This window comes from Mustela nivalis, assembly GCF_964662115.1.
Source record: "Mustela nivalis genome assembly, chromosome: 6".
NCBI classification, from domain to species: Eukaryota; Metazoa; Chordata; class Mammalia; order Carnivora; family Mustelidae; genus Mustela; species Mustela nivalis.
In genome coordinates, this window is record NC_139025.1 from 115,543,715 (window position 1) to 115,567,119 (window position 23,405).

Consider the following 23,405-nt stretch of genomic DNA (forward strand, 5'->3'; position numbering starts at 1 on the left):
CTGTCTATCCCAGGGAACGGTCTGGGGCAAGAGCCTGCCTGGGCAGTTCTGGATAGCCCAGAGGGTGGCCAGGGTGGGGTCTGCCAGAGAGGCAGTTGGGACCAAAGCCCTGGACCAAGCTCCCAGATGTCTGGTGCAGGGAAGTGAAAGAAGCACTTAGTTTCTCTTCCAGGACTCACTCTGCCCAGCCATGGGCAATTCTGTCAGCTCTCCCCCAAATAGTATGGCCTCCAGGGCCCAGGCGTCAGGAAGCAGCAAGGATGGTTCCCAGGGGGCCGGGGCCTGGAGACTTGAACCAGTGCCAGAGAAGGGAAAGAGAGGCTACTTTTCTGCTTTTAATGATAGTCTAGCTGCAAGTTCAAGACACACAGAAGGCTGGAGGGGGTCTTGGGGACTGAGGAAGCCATCATGGTCCAGAAGTCTGCCTGGAGGTCTCTAGAGGCTGTGGTATTTCTACTTGGGACCGAAACCAAAAGACAAGCCTGTCAGGGAGTTCCAGGAAATCTGCCTCCATCCTTCCTGCCCCCACCCTAACCCTCTCCCCACTCAGGTCTGAGCTCAGATCCCCAGGCCAACAGCTCTCTGTGTCTAGATGTCCTGTAGGTAGCTCAAACTCAACCCATCACACAGAACACCCCACCCTACCCCTCCACCTGCTTGGCTGCCTGTCTTCCCAACCTCAGCTAGGAGGCGTTGCTAACAGAGGAACAGACAACAGAATCAAAGTCATCCTGCTTTCAGGCCACCTAAGAATGCAGGAACCCAGAGTCAGGAGGCCCAGTTCCAACATCCTACCCCTGGGCCACCTGGAGCTTCTGACCCTGTTCCTCAGGACAAACAGGAAGAATCAGTCCCGCCTGCTTTACCTTGCTGGCTAGGTGTGAGGAGCCAGCAAAATAAAGGGTAAAAAATATTCGAGGGGCTCCTGGGTGGCGCAGCCCGTTAAGCATCCGACTCTTGGTTTCTGCTCAGGTTGTGATCTCAGGGTCGTTAGATTGATCCCGGCATCCCTCTCCCTCTGCCCCTCCCGCTCATGCGCTCTCTCTCTCTCTCTCCCAAATAAATAAATAAATAAATAAATCTCTAAGGGGGGAAAAAAAAACTATTTGAGATAAGTAACACCCCTCACCCACCCACAGAGACATAGAAGGTTACACAAACAAATGGGCGGGGAGGGACCTTTCCCGAACCATCCACCAGGCTCCCTGCTAAGTGTCTTATTAACATCGTCTCACAACAATCGAGTGAGGATGAAACCCACTCTGCGGATAAGAGACTAAGGCTCAGGGAAGCAAGGTGACCCCAAGGTCATGGAGCCAGGCAGTGTGGAGCCAGGATTTTAATTCGGGTCTCACATGCATAATCCTAGCTCAAGCCCCCGGAACTTCCACTGCCCCAGGCAGGGACCCCTCATTGCTACAAGTCCAGAGAGCTAACTGGGCTCTGCTCCAGCCCCTCCAGAGGCCTGGCTGCCCGTGTGACCTTGGGCAAGTCACAGCCCCTCTTCTGTCAGCAGGAATACCACCAGTTCTCCTAGACAAAGAGAATTTCCACCACGGAGTGATGCTGCCAGGCTGGTGTGGGCACTTCTGCAGCACAGGCCTTTGTGATACCCCTGACCTCAATCTGCCAGCACCCTGACCATCGGCCGTGTGTGCTACTGGGGGGGCCCAGGCTGCCCCGGGGGTGGGGTGAGGGCTTCATGCCCCGAGCACAGGAACTTCCGTCCAACCAACCAAGTAGGGGAATCCTGGGGACCAGAAGACTGGCAGTGAGCCGTGGCAAGAAACGCACCTCTGCATGAAGCTCCCCCAGGCTCCAGCCCACTCCGGACCCCAAAGTGGGTGGCCTCACAGAGCACAACTACCCCCACGTGGGCTCCTGCAGGTCAGCCTGCCTGCCGCTGCGGCCCCAAGGCATAGTTGGGTGGTGGCAAACTGAGACAGAAGTGCTTGCACGTTCAGAGGGTCACCTGCCTTTTTCCGAACTGCAGCCCACAGTCCTCCCCAGTTCCTCCCACAGATGATTGCATTCAGCCCGTGGCTCAGCTAGGTTTGTTCAGAACGGTGTTGGCCCACCCAGTTCTTTCACAAATTTTTATTTCATTTCTGGAGCCGGTGCTTTGCCCACAGGCCCTACGATCTCTTTACAGTTCGCATACACACAACTCCAGGCTCCTTGGATGCTTCTCACTCCCTGCAGTTAGCCCCTGTGGCTCTTTATCAGAGACCCGCCCCAGGCTGCTGGAAGCTGCTTTGCCTGCTAGCACCGAGGGCAGGCGGGGAGTGCCCTGAACCATGGGCTGCCATGCAAGGGGATAGAAAAATTCCAACTCTTTACCCGAGGTGTGAGGTACATTGTCCCCAGAGCTCCCCGCAGCACTTTGCTTGGCTTCCTTCCTTCCATTCCCTATCCCTCTTCCCTAGTCCCTCAGCAGATAATTCCTGGAAACACTCCTGCCTCAGCCTCGCTGGGAAAAAAAAGCCACTTTCATGCAAATCCTCACCTCAGGGTCTGCTCCAGAAGAACCCCCAGGACACCTAAGATACCTGACAACTAAATTGGCACAAAACCCCAGATTCCTGCTTCTCATGATCAATCTGTAGATCTCACAACCCTGGGCCGATTCTTAATTGGCAACAAGTGGCTATGGTGGAGTAGAGGCAGACGGAAGATGTATTCATCAGTTTTCCCCAGTCTGCCATACTCCCTACTGCCTCCCACTGGCCCTTTTCACCCATCACATTCCCTGCCTGGCCCCTCAAGGCTCCTGAGTTTGCGTTCCCTACAGTATAGCCCAGTGATTAACTGTGCAAGCTCTCGAGTACAGGTTCACCAATTACTGATTCTGTGACCTCATATGAATCCCTTTCTGCCTCTTGGTTTCCTTTTGTAAAAAATGAGTACCACTACAGTTGTTAGAGACTTACAAGGGATACCATCTGCAAAGTAATTTTCATAATATCTAGCCCAGGATAAGAAGTCAAGAAATTACTATCATTTGTCCTCTTGGAGAAGATGTGCCTGCTACCATCTGCCAGCCCAAATCCAGCTATCTGAGACTGCCTGCTGGGCCCTCACCCACCCTGTGGGAAAAATATCCCTTACCCCCAAGAGGTTTAGGTCTGGCCACTCACCTCTTCCCACTGGTGAATGTATCGAATGAGGCGGGAGAGACGCAAGAGACGCAGGAGGCTGAGGATCTTGGTGAAGCGGACGATACGCAAGGCCCGGGCTGTCTTGTAGACCTCAGAGTCAATGCGTGTCTCTACGATGAGGAAAATGTAGTCCACAGGGATAGAGGAGATGAAATCTACCACGAACCAGCTTTTGAGGTACTTCATCTTAATCCGCTGGGGGTCCAGGATGATCTCAGTGTTGTCCTCCACCACGATCCCTGTGCGGAAGTTGAGGACCAAGTCGATGAGGAAGAATGTGTCCGACACCACGTTGAAGACGATCCAGGGCGTGGTGTTCTCATCCTTGAAGAAGGTGATGCCCACAGGAATGATGATGAGGTTTCCGACCATCAGCAGCAGCATGGTCAGGTCCCAATAAAATCTGCCCGGAGACACAGGGATCAGTCGCCAGGAGGACAGAGAGAATAAGTTACAGACTTAAAGAGAAAACTCCAAGGGAGCACACCTATGGAAGAGGGAAGTCTTCGGATGTTCTGAGTCACTGCGTGAGGTAGGCACAAGGGTACCATGGGCAAAATATGGAGAGTGGCACAGAAAAGCTCTCTTTTCCCTAAGGATACCTTCTGCCTGTCTCCATCTGGTCCCCAGTGACAAGCCTCCCTCTCCCATCCCCGCTCCCCAGTGGGAGTCAGGCTGAAATGCAAACCAAACAATGAGATCCAGAAAGAAGAGTGAAGCTGTTTTAGTTTTAGTAGGACCAGTTCGACCTATAATTCTCCAGGCTCCAGCCGGGCTGCTCCATTCTCCCTGAGGGTCAGCTATGGCCTGAGACAGGCTGGCAGGCAGACAAGCTACAGACCGTGACCAGAGAGCAGGTGAGGACCAGACACATGGCAGGTACCTGGGTGGCAGGAGGCCCGGGATCCAGTTCCAGCTTGGTCACTGACAGGTTGTGTGATGTCAAGAAGGTGCCCTGCCTTCTCTGGCCCTTAGTTTTCTCACTGTGCAATAAGGGTGGAGTCTAAACACTGCATCCCATAATTCTGATCTGGCCTTTACCCACCCTGGCTCTCTGGGGTCCCCCTTTAGTCTATCCCCTATAGTCAGAAAATGCCTGGCCATCTCTCTCCCCAAGAGGTTTGTGTTCTAACAGAGGGCTGGGGAAGGACAGTGAAATCTTCAAGGGCAGGAAGTGTTAATGAGGGGATTTCAGGCACCTGTGTGTTGCCACTCAATGCAATGGAGTGAGATCAGTGGGGGCTTACAGTACCATTTCTCCTAAGGTGTCAAAGCAACTGCAAGGTCTTCCTGAGGGAGGTGGGAAGGGCCCCTCAGGGCGAAACCACCTGGCCTAGCAAGGCCTGCATACCCCTCTGGAGTATGCAGACAGCACAGACAGGCACACATCCCATGTCTAGGAAGGTATGACCGATCAATCCCAGGGACCCTGCCCGAGTACCAGCCACCCTGGGGCTGGCCCCAAGATCTGAAACCTGTACTGCATAGCTATTCCCTCTGCTATTAGTTTAGACAGTTACACAATGACAGATAAAGGTATTAAGTCAGGCAGAAATGAGCATGTCCTCTCCCAAGAGAAATAACCTTTCAACCATCTTTAATTCTCGACCGCGAGAAAGCCAGGAGAGAAGAGACAAAAAGACAAGCCTCCCTCGAGCCTTCAGAGGGTCCCACTCCAAAACTAAAGTGTTCCTGCCAGAAGAGTTCCAGGTTTTTTAGTTTGTTTGTTTTAATTTTTTTAAGTTTTTTTTTAAATTTTATTTACTTATTTGACAGAGAGAAAAAGATCACAAGCAGGCAGAGAGGCAGGCAGAGACAGGGAAGCAGGCTCCCTGCTGAGCAGAGAGCCCGATGTGGGGCTCGATCCCAGGACCCTGAGATCATGACCTGAGCTGAAGGCAGAGGCTTTAAGCCACTGAGCCACCCAGGTGCCCCAAGAGTTCTAGTTTTGAAAAAAAAAAATATTACTTCAGAGCAAACTGCTTTCTTTGCTAGATTCAAAATGGTGATACGAGTCAAAGAGAGAGCAGGCTCTGCCTCACTGGAGGTGGGCGAGAGAGCCATCTCATACCACACAGCTCAGGGAAGAGCAGTTCCTTTGAAAGCCAAACCATTCACAGCCTCAAGACAGGACCCCAAGTCAGGGCCTCTCAGGCTTAAAGCTTCTCATTCTAAAGCTGATGCTAAGGTCAACTTCAGATGCTTCTCTGCCCTCCATTCCACCACCATTTCTCTAGCCCCAATCCCCCATGCCATCTGAGACAGCCCAACCTAAGACTCAGGAGCCCACCCCAGCCATCACACCCACCACATGGAAGACAGCACGTCCTGCTAATGACACGTGGGCTGCAGGAGGATGGTTTCAGCTTCTATGCGATGTTCCTGAGCTGTGTACACTCTCTACACAGCCTCATGCACGTCATTCAAAGACAGCTGCAGACACTCATTAGGAGCTACAAACAGGTATCCCCATTCACACACAGAGTCTGCAAACACCCCTATATACACATGGCCACCATTCCCTTTCATTTCATCTCTTGGGAAAAACAAAACAAAACTAGCATCGAGAGGCTACTGAGGGCCCCATGGTCCTCTGTACATAAAGCTAATAATACACACAGGCTAGAGGAGTTTCTAAAATTAACAGAGCGGCAGCAAGGCGGCGGGGAATGCTGACTCGGGCAGGCCTGCCACTCCAGCGGGTTTCTACACTTTCCCCAGCTCTAGTTCTCTCAATTACAGACCAAATTTGAGACAGTAATTAACAGGAGAATGTTTGCATTTAGTGGTCTTCATAAAACCAAATTACATGAGGCAAAAACAACCATTTCCTTGCATTCTGACTAATTATTTCAATCGTGAGTTTCCAGATGCTAAGAGATATTGCTGGTGCCTGATCTGGGCTGGGGTCGGAATGCTGGAGCATTCCTTCCCAGAAACCACTATCCTGTAGCATCATAGAGAGGCTTTCAGAGCCGGCCAACCTGGGTTCAATTCCTGGTTCCATCATTTACTAGCAAGTCACTTAACGTCTCCATGCCTCAGTTTCTTTGTCTGCTCACTGAGAATAATAACGGTATCTAACTTAGAGTTATAAAAATGACTTGAATTGATATATGTAAAACCCTCTGGACTATACCTATCTATATTATTAAATGGGTCAATTAGGAGCTCAACTCAACAAATTCACCGGAAAGAGATGAGGGAGGAAGATGAAATCTTCCATAGAAGAGTCAAAGCAAAGCATCTACTGGGGGTGGGGGTGGAAGAGAGCTCGTCCAGTGCTGGAAGTCAAGGACCACAACATTCCGTGAACAGACAACAGAACCAGTCTACCTTGGCAGACAGACGCCCTGAGTTCAGCGAGCTCGTGGTCTAGTCAGAATACAAGGCTTAGACAGAAGATAAGTTGGGCAATGATGAAAGAAACCATCCTAGGCAGCAGCCCAGGTATGGCTCACAGTGGCCCAGAAGGGTGAGACCAGAAAGTGCTCCTGGAGGATCTGGGCTTTAGGAGATGCTATTGGCCTTGGGAACTACCTCTCCTTACTCTTACAAGATGATGGCACAGATTTCCAAAAGCAGGGCCAGGTGAGGGGGGCGGAGAGAGAGAGAGGGGCAGCACCACGGACAGCTCCCGACACGCCTGCCAACCCCATTCTGCTGCTCTAGCCAGGCAGACTTGGCCGCAGGCTCCCCACTGTATCTTCAGCTCCCAGACCTTGATTCTCGCCAAGCCCAGGGATAAGAAACATCTCAAGTGATTCCTTAAGGACTTGGGCTTTTTTTGTTTTGTTTTGTTTTGTTTTTCCTGGCTTTTTAAAGGGGTTCCTTGGTGACTGAATTCATAAAGACCCCATTTGACATGTATCAAGCACTTAGTTCGTGCTCCCCATGTGTTACTTCATGTAATCCTCACCCCAACACTCAGGTGGCTGCTGATGTCTGTGTTCTGCTGATGATGACACTGCGACTCAGAGAGGGGTATCTACCCAAGATCACACAGTGAGTGAGGGACAGAACGAGATCCCGAGAGGTCTGGGGGGACTTAAGAGCCTGACTGCTTAGGATTTAAGGCACCTCAGTGGGATGCAGGGAGGGAGACCAGCCTTACTGCAACCTATGCATCACACAGGGAGGTAACCTATCACAGTGGCTGTAGTCCTCTCTTGTAGACAAGAGAGGAGAGAGAGATGGGGCCAGACGGTGACTACACTTATAATGGTGAGCCCTGAATAATGCATAAAATTGTTGAATCACTATGTTCTCCACCTGAAAGATGTAACATTGTATGTCACTTCTGCTTCAATAAAATTTTAAAGAGAGAGAGAAAAAGAGAAGAGAGAGCTGTGAAGAGTTTTGGAGGGGACCCATGCTCCTGATGTCACAGACTTCCGAGATACTTCCTGGGTGGGGGAAGTAGCACACCTCTCAAATATTAAAAGCATCCTGGTTAATTGGACACAGCTGTGCCATCCTGTAGAAGGAGCAGAAAACCTAAGGTCTGTGGAGGAGGGAACAGTAACATTTCCAAAACCTCAAGCTGTATGTGCCATATTTCCCCCAGCACCCCACTGCCCCTAGAATCAGTCATGATTAACTCCCACAATCCAGGGTATGTGTCCGTGGTGGCGGGTGGCAGGACCTGGCAGGGAAGTGAGGGACAGCCAGACTCAGAAACATTGGAGTTGGCACATGCCCGAGTTAGAGGCCTTGCTCTCTCCAAAGCCAGATGACCTGCCCCATCCCAGTGTTCTCTAAGCTAAAAGGAAGATGCCTCATCCCAGTTGCAGCCCCAGAAACCCAGGCTTGTCCTCCCTTAATCCTGGACCTCACTTCCTACCTGGTATCCAAGTTGGCAGGTGGGTGTAGCCTACAGGCCAGGAGCAGGTTTCGTGCAGAAGAAACGGGAGATGGCAAAGAGCCAAGCAGCCCTTTTACAGGGACATCTGGAACATTTCACGGATCCGTCTCCAAGGTAGGTTATCCCTCAAGGGAGCTGAAGCAAGAGAAGACCCTGACCCTGAACTCAGAGACTCAAGGACCAGACCAAGGACCAGGCCAAGGACCAGACCAGACCTCTCCTTCCCCAGAGGCTAAAGAGGAGTGAAGGGTAATAAAACGGGGACAGGGAGCGCCTGGGTGGCTCAGTGGGTTAAGCCTCTGCCTTCGGCTCAGGTCATGATCCCAGGATCCTGGGATCGAGCCCCACATCGGGCTCTCTGCTCAGCGGGGAGCCTGCTTCCTCCTCTCTCTCTGCCTGCCTCTCTGCCTACTTGTGATCTCTGTCTGTCAAATAAATAAAAAAAAAAAAATGCAAATTCTAAAAAAAAAAAAAAACAAAAAAAAAAACGGGGACAGGGGAAGTCAGTCAGAAGAGGGATGTTCTCCTCCAGCCTTGTCTTGTTCACACACACCCATGCTTGCCTTTGAGTGCATATGCTCTCTCTCTCCCTCTCTCTCTCTGTCTCTCTCTCTCTCTCTCACACACACACAATACAGTTTTATACACATTCTCATCTATGCACTTCTGCTAGTTTTCCCCCTGTACACACACATGCATACTTTCTTGCACACCTGCTTGCATACATTTTGACTCAAATGACATCCACTAGGTATCCTGCCAGCTGGAAGAGAGTGTCAGTTGTTGGCCCATTACATTTTTTCCCATCCTTCAGGATTCATGCTACATCTTCCAGGCTTCTCCTGCCCCTCACTGATGGGCCTCGGCCTGGACCAAGCCCCGACTTTGGATATCCCAGAACACTGTGGCTCCCTGAAGGCAGGGCCCTGGTTCCAGGCATGGCTTGTGATCCTGCCATACGGACTCCAGGCCAGGGTCTCCACGCTTTCTCCCAGTGAGTGGCACACCCAGGGCCCCATCGTATATCCCTTCCCTCTTGGTAGACACCTCTCCTAGCACCAGACCTGCATTCCCATCTGCCACCTGGAGGGCCTGCTGGCTCCTACACCGGAGCCCAAGGCTGAACTCAGCATCTTCCTCCTTAGAGCTGAATGGCGCACTCAGCATTTCAATACCTCAAAGCTAGCCTCAGCTGCTTTCTTTTTCCTGCAGACCCTCCGTGCAGTGACATGTCTGGTCGAGCATCTTTTTTTTTTTTTTTTTTTTTTTTTTTTAAAGCACACCCAGAGTGAAGTCCAAGGCAGGGCCCAAATTCGTGATCCTGAAATCTAGACCTGAGCTGAGATCAAGACTTGGGACACTCAACCGACTGAGCCATCCAGACACCCCTTGTCTAGCATCTGCTACGGCGGCTTCTGAATCTGTCCCTGACTGCTCTGTCACGCTCCTCGCCTGGATCCTTGCCCCTGCCGCCTACCTGTCTCTAGCCTCCACGCTCTTTCCTTCCAACTCACATGATCTCTAGGTTATCTTTCCAAATTTTATGATTACATCACCCCTTGCTTGAGCCCTCTTGGCAAACTCCCCATGACGACAGAAGAAAGTTCAAGCTCCAAGGTCTGGCATCCCCTGAGCCCCACTTCCTGTTCTCCCTCCTGCTCCCTACACAGCAGCCACCGGATACCCACACCCTGGCTCTATCTCCATCCACATTCTGGCTCTTCCTCCTGAGAACTGCCCCTGCCTCCTGGACCCCCATCTCGTGAATTCCCTTCCCTCATCAAAGACCCGGTTTGACTGCCTCCTCCTCCAGGAAGCCGGCCTAACGAATCACGCTGTCTGGGAGTAGCTGTCCCCTTCGTCAGGCACCACCTAGCTCTCCTCTCAGCCTGCCAACAAATCATGGAAACTAGGAATCCTCGTGTCTGAGACCGCGATGGGAGCGGGGAGCTCCCCCTGGGTTCCCGACCCGGCCCTTGGTTTTCCAGGCCCAGCACAGACGACTGCCCTGGGGGACAACGAGACGAGAGCAGGATGGCGGCCAATGTTTTTCGGACACTTACTACATGCTGGACACTAATCAGAGTTCCTTATGTGGATGATCTCATTTAACCCTCTTAAAATCCCCATGAGGGAGATACTATGATGGTGCCTGTCTTACAGACGAGGAGACTAAGGCACAAGAAGTGGAGAAATTTGCTATATATATGGTGGATCAAGAACTAAGCCCAAACAGCCTGCCCCCAGAGTCCCACTTTTCCCTTAAGCAAGCTTTAGCTGAATCCTGAGGATGTCACCTTCGTGTCAGGAGTGGGGCCAACCTCCTCCCCCACTGGGGCCACTCCCTGCCTGTGCTAGGAAGGCCTTCAGGATCCTTTGAGCACCCTGTCATCTTCTGGCCATCCTGCCAGCATCCATCTGCCATACCTGGGGACCCTGGGCATACAGGCCCTTGGTTCACAGCCTTCCATTCCATTTCAAACCCTGCCTTTGTCCTGCATGACTTCCACTCCTTACATCAAGCCCAAACACCCAGCCCCTCAGTGGCTCGGTGTCCTGACTCTCCTGCCGCACACGTCAGTCACCCACTCCCGCAGCAGGGGACGGACCATGTCACCCCTGCCCCAGTGGTTCCATCTCTCACTCCCACCTCCTTTCCCTCCAGCTCTCTTAGCCAGTCATGCTAAGTCTGTTCTGTAGCACCTGCCCCAGGAACCGTGAGTCACAGGACCCTCCTGCCTCCTCTCTTCCCCCGGGACACAAGGGTCCTGCCCTTCTACCTGGTTTACCCCATCCTTCTGGCACCTACTTCACAAGATCATGCCTTGGATCAGGGTCACCATTCCCCCTTTGCATGTTCCATGGGAACTGTGCAAAAAATCCCACAGCCTCAGACCTGTCCTGCTAAATATGTAAGCACCTTAGCTCCCGTGCCTCAATTTCCTCATCAGGGTTTCCATACTCTGCTGGCCCTCTCCCCCACCCGCCCCACCTTTCCAGGAGACCCTGGGAAATTTTCCCCACCGTTCTCCTCTAGCAGCCACTTCAAAGTATCTTCTCTCTCTTCAAAGCTCTAAAACCACTCTTCTACCCTACTCTCAGCAGATACCACCACCCTCTACTTCACAGAGAGAAGAGAAGCCACCCAAACGCCCCCTTCCTCTTCCTGCCACCAGACTCCTGCCCCCCGTGCCTCTCCCTCATCTCCCCACTCCTCCTCCAGTCACAAAAGCATTGGCAACCCCTCCACCCGTCTCTTGACAGGCGTCCCCTCTGCCTTCCCAGGGACCCTGGACCCAAAGGTGATCCCCTCTTGTCTTATTCTTCAGCCTCCCTCCCCGAGCGACCTTTCCCACCAGCTCATTGTTTTAAGCTCCCTACATTTAAGAAATAAAATAAAACCACTCTCGAATCTCCAATCCCTCTGCCTTATCTCTTTACCCATTAGAAAGAAGCTTCCTGGGAGAGGCCCTCCCGCCTCCATTCCCACTGCCCACACTCCTGCCGACTCCTCAGCAACCGCGTGCTGTTCCTGGCTGACCCCCAGCATCACCTGACCCCGCGGGCCACTCTGCCGAGACACTGGTTTCCTCCTTTCTTTCTGTCTCTCCCTTTCCTTCCCCTGGTGGGGTCCTCTTCCCCTGCATGACCTTCAAGTGTGTTTGCTCCTTTGGGCCCTGGCCTCTTCTTTGTCTGCACACTCTCCCTGCATGACCTCGCCAGTTGCCAAGGCCTCCATGATTCTGCTGGCTTTCACATCAGACCTCTCTCTTAAGCTCCACACCAGTGTGTTCACTTGCTGACTACATCTGACCCCTGGATGCCCCCATCATTCTTGCCATGTCCAGATAACTACACAGCTTCCTCCCAAACCCTTGTGCTCCCAGCACAGGCTCCTCCGCCATCCAAATGTCCATCGAGAAAGCGGAGAGTTCACCTCTATCTCCCTCGCCTACCAACAGCCAGCCAGTGGGACGCGGAGTCTCATCAGCCCACCCCCCGGCCCACCCCGTGGCTTCCTAACTGGGCCCCTGGCCTTTCCAGGACGCTGCATACTTCAGGGTTCCAGGTGGGCTCCACGTGCTCCCAGCAATCCACTCTCCAGTCCACTCTCCAGGACTTTGCCAAGCCAAGTCCTGGGCTCCCAGCTAAACCAAGTCCCACTGTCGTCCCCCAGGCCCTTCTGGATCTGGGTTCTGCTTCCTTCCCATGTCTTGCCACCCTTCCTCCCCTCATTGCTCTGCTCCAGAGAAACCAGCAGCTTTCCGTGCCCCCAAACGCACCACGCTTCCTGTCCTCCAGGCCTGCCGACCGGCTGGTGTCTGCCTCAGACTCTCCTCTCCACCCCGGCCCACCCCAGGGCCCCTGGTTCAGAGGAGGTGTTGTTTCTTTGAATCCTCAGAAATCTGGTTAGGTGCCCCTTGTACGCATTGCTCTAGCATAGTATTTATCACGCTATGACGGAATTGTGTGTTTGATTTGTGTGTTTATATCTGGTGGCCTACACAACTCCCTGAACTTGGCAGGGGGCCTTTTATGCAGTGCGTCCTAATACATGCGTGAACGGTGGGCGAATGAATGGAGGCGTGCTTTAGGCCGCAGAGCGGAGTGACAGGTGGCCCAGCAGAAGCCACAGGAAATGGTAGCTCACTGAGACCCATGAGGCTTTCACAGGCTTCCGATGATCTGGGTGGAACATGTACTGTCCAAGTCCCTAGGATGCCAATACTCCCAGGAACATCCATTAGAGAATGTTCCCCACCACCCCCACCCCCGAACCTGGTGTTGGAAAAGTCATAGAGAAGGAAGGGGCAGAGCTGGTGGGGGCAAGGGGGGAGGGGAGGAGATGAATAAGAGACAGACCAGGAGAAGCATGGGGATTGGGGTTTCCGACAGAGTGGAATGACAGAAGGGGCTGGTAGGGGGACACTGGCCTCAACCTAGGCTTCGCGGCACAGGCCCGTGGTTGCAGAACACCTCCTCATTAGGGGCGTGCCCTCTTAGTGGGGATTTTAAGGATTCTCCCTCCTCCCAAAATAGGCAAAATAGGTGAAATAGAGCCCAGAGCTCCAGGAGGTGGGGGCGGGTAGGAAGGAGAGTCCCACCTTATCCTAGAATCCGCCACTTTGCAGACCCAGGATGAGTCGTGTCCTCCCTCAGCCCTGCCCTGCCCCCCAACCCCGACCCCAGAGAGCAGAAACCATTGTTTTTCCTTTTCCTAGGAACACATAACTGGGCCTGGGACTGGGGAGTGAGAAGCACAGGAGCCTCTTGGCAAAATTGTCTTATTGCTAAATGGCTGGGTGGCCTAAAGGCTGTTGCCAGGGGTAAAAAGACTGCCAGAAACAAAAATTAAGAAACTACCCTAAGAGGTCAACACTGATCATGGCTATGTGGTGGGATTAGGAGTGATTTTGTTTGCTCTGTCATACGTTTCTAGATTCCCTACACTCCGTCTATTTCTAAGTTCTTTATTTTCTTAAAAGTGTGCAAATTCTTATTTCTTTTATAATCAAAAAAACGAAATTTGCCTTTAGCCGGTGCCCGGTGGCCTGTGCTGGGGAGAGTCCCCTCGCTGGAGTCAGGAGAGAGACACATGGGGTCCTCCGGCAAACGCCTGGGGAGCCAGCATCCACGGGCAGAAAGCGTGTTAGCATGGCACGGAGGTCAGGATGAGCAGAGTTTCTGGAGGAGGGCGGTGATGAAGGAGGGAGGGAGGCATCTGAAGGGCAGGCTGACAGGCAAAGGAGACCACGTGCCTGCCCACGACACACACGTGGGCAGCCACAGAGAAGAGCCTCCTTCCTTGTCTCCCTCCCTCCTGTGAAACCTGGATCTTCAACCAGTCCCTCTCTGTCCCCTCCCTGTCCCGGCTCCTGCTCAGCACTCTCTGAGGCAGAGCTACTGCCCAGCACTATGCCCTCCCAGAGAAGCTGCCGGCTGCCTGGGCGCTGGATGGGGTCTTCCCTTCCTGTGCCCCAGGGCTGGCATTTTAGACTCTCCCTGCCCCTCAGGCCGGAACTCCACACCCCACAACCTTCCAGAGCCAGGCTGGGTCCCGCAGCTCTTGCCTCTGAGGGCATAACCCCCCTATCCTCGCCGCCCCCTCTTCTGGCCCAACCTCCCTGACTTGGGGTCCCCCCCCATAACAGACAAATTGCTCTCTTCCTCCCACTCGCCTCTGGCCACTAGGCTCTATTTTTAACCCACCTCAAACTCTCTGACTCAGAATCACAGGGCTCCCAGGTAGCTGCTCCCTGGGCTGCCTGGGGCCGCCTCCAGAAGTTTCAGAGCCAAGGGCGTCTAGTGCTTTTGTTTATGGGTAGGTAGCTGGGATCTGGGTGCATTTTTATTTTTCAAATTGTCTATGTGACTTAAGGAAGAAAATTTGGAGAGAGTCAATTATCATATGGTTTCACTTATTTGTGGAGCATAACAAATAGCATGGAGGACATGGGGAGTTAGAGAGGAGAAGGGAGTTGGGGGAAATTGGAAGGGGAGGTGAACCATGAGGGACTATGGACTCTGATAAACAATCTGAGGATTTTGAAGGGGTGGGGGGTGGGAGTTTGGGGTACTAGGTGGTGGGTATTATAAAGGGCACGAATTGCATGGAGCACTGGGTGTGGTGAAAAATAATGAATACTGTTATGCTGAAAATAAAAAATAAATTAAAAAAAAAAAGAAAAAAAAAAAGGAAGAAAATTTGGTTTTGGTTTTGAAGACCCAAGAAGACCCGTGAAACCCCTGACACTTCGCGCAGCCTTCCCGGTCCTGGGCACACAGTGAGGGCCAGTCTCGGCTGTTCCGAGGTGAGCTGAGGGCTGTCCCTGATAGAATCTTCCCCCTTGTGTGATCTTTCCATCGTACGGCACAGTGCTCTACACACTGACACCTAGGGATTGTATGTAGACACAGATAGGGCTGCACTAGGCGTGGGACTGGGGGCTGACATCTGCCTGGCTAATAGGCTCCCAGTGACAGTGAAGCTACTGGTCCCAGGACCACACCGGAATAGCCAAACTGTAGCAGACGGGAATTCAGGCCTTCTTTGAGTGTCTACATACCTGGCTGTGTGGCCTCAGACAGATCATTTAACCTCTCTGAGCCTCTTTTCTCATGTGCAAAAGGAGAACATGAATCCCACCTCAAAGGATTCTGGGAGAATTCACCGAGATATTTATAATACGCTACACAGTGTAAATCCTCAGGATATGCTGGCTGTTATCATCATCATTATTCTTTTTTTTTTTTTAAAGATTTTATTTATTTGACAGACAGAGATCACAAGTAGGCAGAGAGGCAGGTAGAGAGAGAGGGAGAAGCAGGCTCCCCGCTGAGCAGAGAGCTGGATGCGGGGCTCGCTCCCAGGACCCTGAGATCATGACCTGAGCTGAAGGTAGAGGCTTTAACCCTCTGAGCCACTCAGGCGCCCCCATCATCATTATTCTTATGACAACTAAGAGGCAGGTCCTGGCCTGAGGGCTCTGGGGATACTGGCGCATGTGGACCAGTCTCACCACAAAGAGCCCTCATTCGTAGGGACAGACAGACCCACCCCCACAGGAGAGCTGATGATCCAGACCAGTTCCATGGGCAGATGACCCATAAGCTGGAGGTGGCGGGTAGTGAGGAGACTGTCTGCTCTGCAGTGTGGACCAGGAAGAGCGGGAGGGCAAGTTCAGCCAGGCTTGAGCACAGGGGCAGAAAGGAGCAGAAAGCAGAACGGCCTGCTGCGTATGAAAGCCCCAGAGAGGAGGCGGCCTGAGCCTGTGCCCTGGGCAGGAAGGTCAGTGTCGCAGTTACGGGAAGGAGGATTATGCTACACGGTAGGTGTCCAGCCCAGAGGCCCGCGAGTCTTGGGTTCTAGTTCCCTCTCCATCTCTAACCTACCGTGGGCCCTGAACAAGTCCCTGCCCTCTCATAATCCTTTTTTCAGTTTCCCCAGAAGGAGGGAGCTGGCCGATCTCTAAAGACACGCCAGTTCCAGGAATCCCTGCAGTGCGGAGGCTAGAGGGGCCAGCCGAGGGCAGCCGGCCAGATGGAAACTTACGGAGAGAAGAGTGCAAGCCTTAGAGAACCCTGGCCCCCTGCTTCCCCCCACCCCCAGCCCCCCGACCCAAGTACTGGTCCGAAGAGAGTCAGGGGCATACTGAATGGCAGACGGAGTTGTCCGGACTCTTCCGGGGGGCCGTGGGAAGCCATGAAGTCTGCAGAGGAAGACAGTTCCTCGAGGAAGGGATTGTGATGGCACCTTCTCAAAGGTACAACTGAGCACAGCGGGGCTGTAAGGAACACCAAGATACCAACCCACTACTTCTCTGAACGGCTGAGACTTTCAGTCTGTGCACGCACAGATACACTAACGTAAGAGTGCACACACACACACACACACGCACGCACATGCACGCACACGTGCACACACATATCCCAACGCGTACTGCAAGTCATCTGCTCTACAGTGCCCCGAATGCCAGGATGCTGTGTTCCCTCAGGCTAGTGGCCTAACCTCTCTGAGCTTAGTCTGACAAGATTATCTGGGGAAAAAACGGGGAGGCGGCGAGCAGCTGGAGCACTTGCCCGCCCAGCTTCCAGGAAACAAAGGCTCAAGCACAGCTGTCCCCACACAGGAGACTGGAACAAAAATAGCAAACGGCTGAGGAGTAGCACGTGAGCGTAACCTCAGGGGAACTTGGGTAGGAGAGAGCTCACCTGCTCCCGAAGGAGGGGGGAACCAGGGGGACGGGCTCAGGGCAGAAGTGGTTCTCTGGTGAGGATGGACGCAGCAGGAGGGCCTCCCCGGAGCAGGGAGCTAAATACTGGCTCTGGGAAGGTCGACGTGGCCCCCTTCTTGATGGGAAGGGGGTTCCCCTGGAGGTGCCTGGGCTCTTGACAACAGGAACCAGATGGGACTCCGCTGCCTTCCGTCTAGGAAAACACAGTCTGACAAGGACATGGAGCAAGGGCCGTGGTCCTTGGGGTCCCGCCAGCCCCCAGAGGGTTAGGATTCTGGTTGCTGACAGAAGAAAAGGTAACGAGTCCCTGCAGAGGGGCCTGTCACACATGGGCTTGGATGGCAGGCTGGGGAACAACCATGTCATCCCCAGGCTCCGGGGAGCCCTGAGGGACTGAGGCAGATGCCCTTTGGCCGGAGAACTGCGGACTATTAGTGTAGGGAGGTCCCAGCCCGCCGGCTCCTCAAGTGACCGAAGCAGAAGCAATCTCCCCAAAATCATACCCGCCCGGTGCCACACCAGGCGTCTGAAGTCACACGAAGCTCCCAGGTGTGGCCCGCCGATTTCAGCTTCAGGGGCCTGGGGTCTTGCTAAAAGCCAGCCCTCTCCAGAAGCACTGTCCACATTTGGAGGAAAGCAAGGCGCCCGGAGGAGAGGCCTCAGCCCGGTCCTCACAGCTGGATGGGGCAGAGCATTCACTGGCCTCTTATTCACTGCAGGGGCCCCCTCGGCTCTGTCCCCAGAAGCTGGGGAGTGACACAGCGGGAGGATGACTCCTCAGAGCCTCTGGGACAGGATGAACAGCTTGCCGCATTTCCTTCCCCTGCCAATTCCAAAGCCCGTGGTGCTGCAGGCCTGCCCCCCAGGACTCCTCCGGGCGCAGCTGTCTAGGATGACCCACACTCCCCATGGAGCCTCTCCTCTGAACTCTTCCAGGGCCAGGTCTGAGCTTCCAGGAGGGGACAACTGTCCCGCAGGAGAGATGGCTGGGAGGACAAGGGAGCTGCTGTCCTTTGCCCAGAGAACAAAAAAAAAAAAAAAAAAAAAAAGGAAAGCCTGATGTCCACTCCCACGGAGGCCATGATCTCGTGGGGGCTGGGGGGTGCTCAGCAGACCAGACAGACACTGCTGGGGAGCCTCCACCTTGTTCCCCTCTGTCTCCCGCCCCCCAGGCACAAAGGGCTGGCAGAGCCTCCGTGGAGAGAGGCCCGTGAGGCAGGAATTCCCGCTGCCCCAGGAGCCCTGGGGCTGCACTACTCCAGGTTCAAGCCTGGATTGGCCTCTGCAGAGTCTTGGGAAAGAGGGAGGGAGGGAGGTTCTCATCAGCTCCACTCATCAGCTGCGCTGTCCCTGCCCTGCTGGCTCAATTTGTACTAATGGGGTCAGGATCGCGGGTTCAATACCTATTTGGGCAATTAGCTTTGCTCTCTTCTCAGCCTCAGACTGAGCCCTGACCCTGGACACTGAGACAGGAAAGGACTTTGCTGAGGTCATACAGTGGAACAGGAGGAGGGTCAGGAGGGCCAGCTCAGCATGGGGGGGGGCGCATTCTAAGCTAGGAAAGCTCAGGAGGAGAGAACACAGGGCTCCAGGGTGGGCCAGCCCCGATGCTGCGCAGACGGGCCCCAGCTGCAGCGTCTCCCCCGCTGGACCGTGTTTCTTCTATGAGGCGCTGATGGCCCTGATGGGGCCTGTGGGCTCGAGGGTCTCTCCTGTCCCTGCAGGAGGGAAAACCGCTGTGTATGCTGTGACGGAGGATAGGTGGGAGAAGCTGTCTTTGGACAACCGGCTGGGGACTCGCGTTAATCATTGACAGGGGCTGCTCCAGCCTACAACAGGGAACTGCAGGGTAATTACTTCTGGGCTCCAGGCCACACGCTCAGTGACATTAATGCGGCGGCAACACCTGCCTTCCGGGTGTAGTACAGCAAGAGAAGGGGGCTGTCTCGGAGGTTGGGCAGCTGGGCCCGGGGCTGGGGCCAGGAGAGCTCCCTGGGCCACAAGGATCCAGGAGGAGAGGCCAGACAGACACACACACACACACACACACCCGCACACCCGCAAATATATACACACATACCCAGACAGCAGCAGGGTCAAGACGGGGGTTGGGGGGCTCACGGTCCTTAAGGGAGAAGCACTGAGCTTAATAAGTACAAGTCCAAAGAGGCAGATTTTGAGTAACCCGCTCTTAGGGGCTACCAACACCCTCCCACCACCCCCAGTCCCTTAGCTCCATCTCCCAGAAACCTACTTCCAAGAAAGCGTGCAGAATGGTTCTCTCTTTCCTTCAAATCCAGCTCTGATCTGCTTCCTCCAGGAAGCCTTCCCGGACCATCAATCCCATACTGATCTACCCTAAGAGGGGCTGAAATCCTATTTTCTTTGCCGGGTGGGTAGTGACCCCCATCCTCCAAAATGGGTGACAACAGTCTTGGAATGGAGCATCTGATCTCTGAGGGGGTACGACCCATCCCCACCCCTTAAGCTTGCCCCTCCCCAGGCCCAGAAGACGGTACATGAACCAGCCCAATGTTACATATTAATTTCTGAAAGCCTCGTTCACGCAGACATAACACGTCCACCCACATGGATAAATGCTTAGACAGACACAAAATCATCAGCAGCCAATTATCAGGCCCCCGCAGCTGCCTCGAGCAGACCCGGAGGCCCCACGGCCGGTCTTAGAAGTTTGCGGGGCTCAGAGTGTGGTGGGGTGTAGGGAGTCCCTCTATCAAGACAGCACACATCCCAGCCAGCTCTGGGCTCCCGCACTGCCCAGCCCGAGCCCCGCTGTGCGGAAGCCCTGAGCTGGCCGCCTGGGTAGGCAGACAGACACCAGCCCCAAACAATGAGAGAGCAGCGCGGGGCGGGGAGCCGTCACGTGTCAGGTTCGGAGGCTCTGGTGTCGGCAGCAGTGGCACTGCTGTTTATTTATAATTTGTACTTTCCCTCCCAGAGAGGACCAGAGGCAGCTGGCTCAGATGCTAAGAGGTGTAGGAGCTCAGGGAGCTTAGAGAAAGGGAGGGCTTCTTAAAGGGGAGGGCACCAGGTGGAGGTGGCCCCCACGTGCATCTTGCCCAGAGTCCTGAGGCCTCAGGGAGGCACTGGGGTTGGTTCCAAGGCTTTGTTCGAGGACTCCAGTCCCTGAGCCCAGACCCAGGCCTTATCTCGGTCTCAGGTTCAACCTGGATCCTGGTCAGCGTGGGGCTAAACTGTGGCCTCCGAGAGACACCTGACCTTGATCACACCCTGAGCCCCACCCCTGGACACAAAGTTCTGAACCAGGACTCCACATCCTCACTTCTCTGAAGGATGCAATGGATAGACCACATGACCACCAATTTCTCTGGTGGAAAGAACACAGATTCCACGGGCTACCTGTCCCCTTGAAGAACAGGTGTATCCACGGCATCTGGATATGGTTCCAAAATCCCTAAGTCCCCCGCACCAGTCAGGGTCCTGATCTGGCATCCCCAGAGTGAGAGGTTAGGGCAAGCACATCCAAGCCTCCAGACGCTGCCTCTTCAGGTACGGAAAGACTCCCTTCTCACTGGATTGGCTTAAGTTAAGAAGGGAATCAGAAAATACCCATCACCCTAAAATTCAGGCATGGAACTGGGGCAACCGTGTAAACGCCGGGGTCAGGGCGCCTACGGGGCTCAGTCGGTGACCCAACCCCGCGTCAGGCTCTTGGCTCAGTGAGGAGTCTGTTTCTCTCTCTCCCTGTGCCCCTCCTCATGTTCTCTCTCTCTCATGCTCTCTCTCAAATAAGTAAATTAAAAATCTTTAAAGCAGAAAAACGCTCCAGTGACAAAACCTCTGGTTGGGATCTAGGGATAGACTGTGCAATTTTAAGATCTTTGCTGCCAGACGTTACATAACCCACTGGGTTCTGATTTCATCTCTGACATGGACTTATTCTGTGACTTTGGGTCAGTGGCTCCCCCTTTCTGGTCCTTTGCTCCCCTTTGATGAAATGAAGGCTTTAGGCCAGCGGCTCGCTAAGGCCTGTCCAGACCCGGTGTGCTGGGGCCTGTTGCCTCTCCCAAGGCGGCTCCCACAGCACACCTCACCCCTCCCCGCCGACGATGTGTGCTCAAACATTATCTGCCATGTTTTCATTCTCAGGAGAATGTTTTCTTGAAGTCTGTTTGTAATTTAGCTTTCAAAAGCTAACAAAAAAGAAGAGGAAGGAGACAAAGAGAGACAAGAATGTGTTTAGATTCCTGGTGGCATGATTTCGGGCAAATCTTTCTCTTTCTCCCGTCAGAGACTCCGTTTCTTTATCTTTAAACCGGGGATAGCAGAACATAAGGTTCAGGCCACCGTGAGTAAATAAAACAGGAGACAAAGTTTCCATCAGTTTGGTACCTGTATAAATGGATGGCCCATAAACGGCATTTACTGACCCGGCAACCCCTGGCTTCAGTCTCTGTTGGGTTGAATCGAGGGTTGTAAACTCAGAAGCCTACGGGTGGTGGGGGGAAGTCATCAGCTCAGGGTGCATGACTACACGGCTGGGCATAGGACGTTAGGGACAGTGGGTGACGGGAGGGCACACGCCAAACTAAACGGGGCGGCCTCTAGTCTGCTCCAGCAGCCTGCTTTGGTGTGGGAACGTGGGGCCAGAGCCGCCAGAGCTTCCAATTTTTCAGAGGAAGCCCGAAAGCCAAATTTTTATGTCACATCTTTCCATTTTAAAACACCGTCTTGGATTTGTTATGACACACTCTGCTGCCCAAACAGAACACATCTGGGTGCTGTATTTGGTCCATGGGATGCTGCTTAGCAACTTCCGATCTAAGCACTGCTGTCTCATGTTGAGCAGCCTTGGTGGTGGGGAGCGCACCCTCACTTTGTGCGGCTGCCACCCTGATCCTGGGTGGGGGCTGATGATGAAGAGTGTCTTCGAGTTACCTCCTAGGCTTGGGAATCGCAGATTTCCAGGGCCCTGGCAATGCTTTCTCAGTAAAGCCTGGCTGGCAGGGAACATCCTCTCCCAAGCCAAGGCAATGCCCCTGCCCTCCCCACGGCCCGCTCTGGCTGGGAATCGTGAATTCTTCAATATCCCCTGGGCCCCAGCAGGCCGGCCTGGCTGGCCTTAGTAGCCCTTCTATTAATTAGCCACTGGCAGTCACAGCTTTGTAAGAGTTCTTGAGCCAAGGGGTGTATGTGCGGCAGCTAGTGGCCTCCTTGGATCTGTGACGAGCCCCGCCTCCCCGCTGGGACTGCACCTTCTTACTCAGGGCAAACTCCCCCAGGATGGCCAGTGTTGTGACAAGGGGCCACTCAGGCTGCTGTGACACGGTCATCTCCATCATCTGTATGGAGCCTGCTGCCTCCCACGGTGGGAGGGGGCAGAGAGAAGTGACGGGCAAGTCCAGCCCACGGGGGAGGCTGCTAGGCATAGTGTGGGCCAGTGGAGGGGGCACTGAGGTTCAGACAACCCCCACCCGCCACCCACAACCTCAAAGTGTCAAACCAGCTGCTTTTACTGGACGTCTCTTCCTCTTCCCAGGCAGCCACTGTCAGGGCCACCTCACACCCACTCTCCTGCCCAGACACCTCTGGTCTCTCTGCTGACATCTGCTCCTTCCCAGAAACCTCCGTGCCGCACAGTGGTCACTGCACTCCCGGCCCCTGCTCCTCTGGCCGGGTGCACTGCCGGTGGGACAGAAGCCACCCAAGTGACAGACAGGACGGGATGCATTGGTAAGGGCCCTCTGGCTATGTGGCCTCCCCCTGCCCACCCCCATCGGCCAGCCTCCAGGGCCAGCAGGGTCCACACAGCAGTGCAGGAGGTGAGGGAGGGCTGGGAATCCAACACCCCCAAGCATGTGGCTGACTTCCGAGGCTAACAGTTTCTCCACCGGTTCCCAGAATTCGCCCGGCTTCGCTCAGTGCTTGAGGCCACCAGTAGACGATCTCTGCCCCCAGGGAACTCCGTCAGGGAACCCAGGCTAAGCAGAGAACGTACACATGACCTGAACCCCACTCCTCAGAGCTCAGCTCTGGGCTGCGCAGCACAGCATCAGTATCACCTGGGCCGGTGGCAGAAATGTAGATTCTCAGACCCCGCGCCTAATTCTGACCTGGTGAGTCAGAACCTGTAGTTTCACCAGATCCCCAGGCAAGTCGGATGACATGACAATGTGACAAGTGCCGCATTCGAACAAACACAGAGCTCCATCCCAATGCCCTGAGGTGGTTAGGCAGGGGACAGATGGATGACAGTGGCCGCGTGGCCCGAGAGTACACCCCAGAAGACCCAGGGGCCCAAAAGCAGGGGAAAGGAAGACAGGTGGACAGGCAGACAGACAGGCAGACAGCTCAGCACTGTGTGAGGCTGGCCACCTGACATAAGCCTCACAGCTCACAGCTGCTAAGGGAACAAAGGGGGGCGGGCCGGGCAGGGGAGCAGCCCCCAGGCTCATCAGGCCGCGGTCAGACCGTGGACTGAAGCCTCTCGAGGGAGAGAAGCTGGAGCCCTGGCCTCCCCACCCAGGCGACGCAATGGGGCCGGGCCCCATGGGGCTTCTGCACACCTCCCATCCCAGGAGCACCTCTGCCCCAAGCTGGCTGCTGGCCTTTGCCACCAGCCCAGGCTTATCAGGGGGAGCACGTCCTCATCACTGGAGAATCCTG

The 23,405-nt window shown here is 54.2% G+C and overlaps 1 protein-coding gene across 1 annotated transcript in view; it reads right to left on the reverse strand.

Annotated features, from left to right (window-relative positions):
- HCN4 (hyperpolarization activated cyclic nucleotide gated potassium channel 4) overlaps positions 1 to 23,405 on the reverse strand; it is a 42,599-nt gene that overhangs the window by 13,400 nt on the left and 5,794 nt on the right. The window contains exon 2 of the mRNA XM_082736700.1: positions 3,138 to 3,561. Coding sequence (XP_082592826.1) covers positions 3,138 to 3,561 — 424 coding nt within the window. The remainder of the gene's footprint in view (positions 1 to 3,137; positions 3,562 to 23,405) is intronic.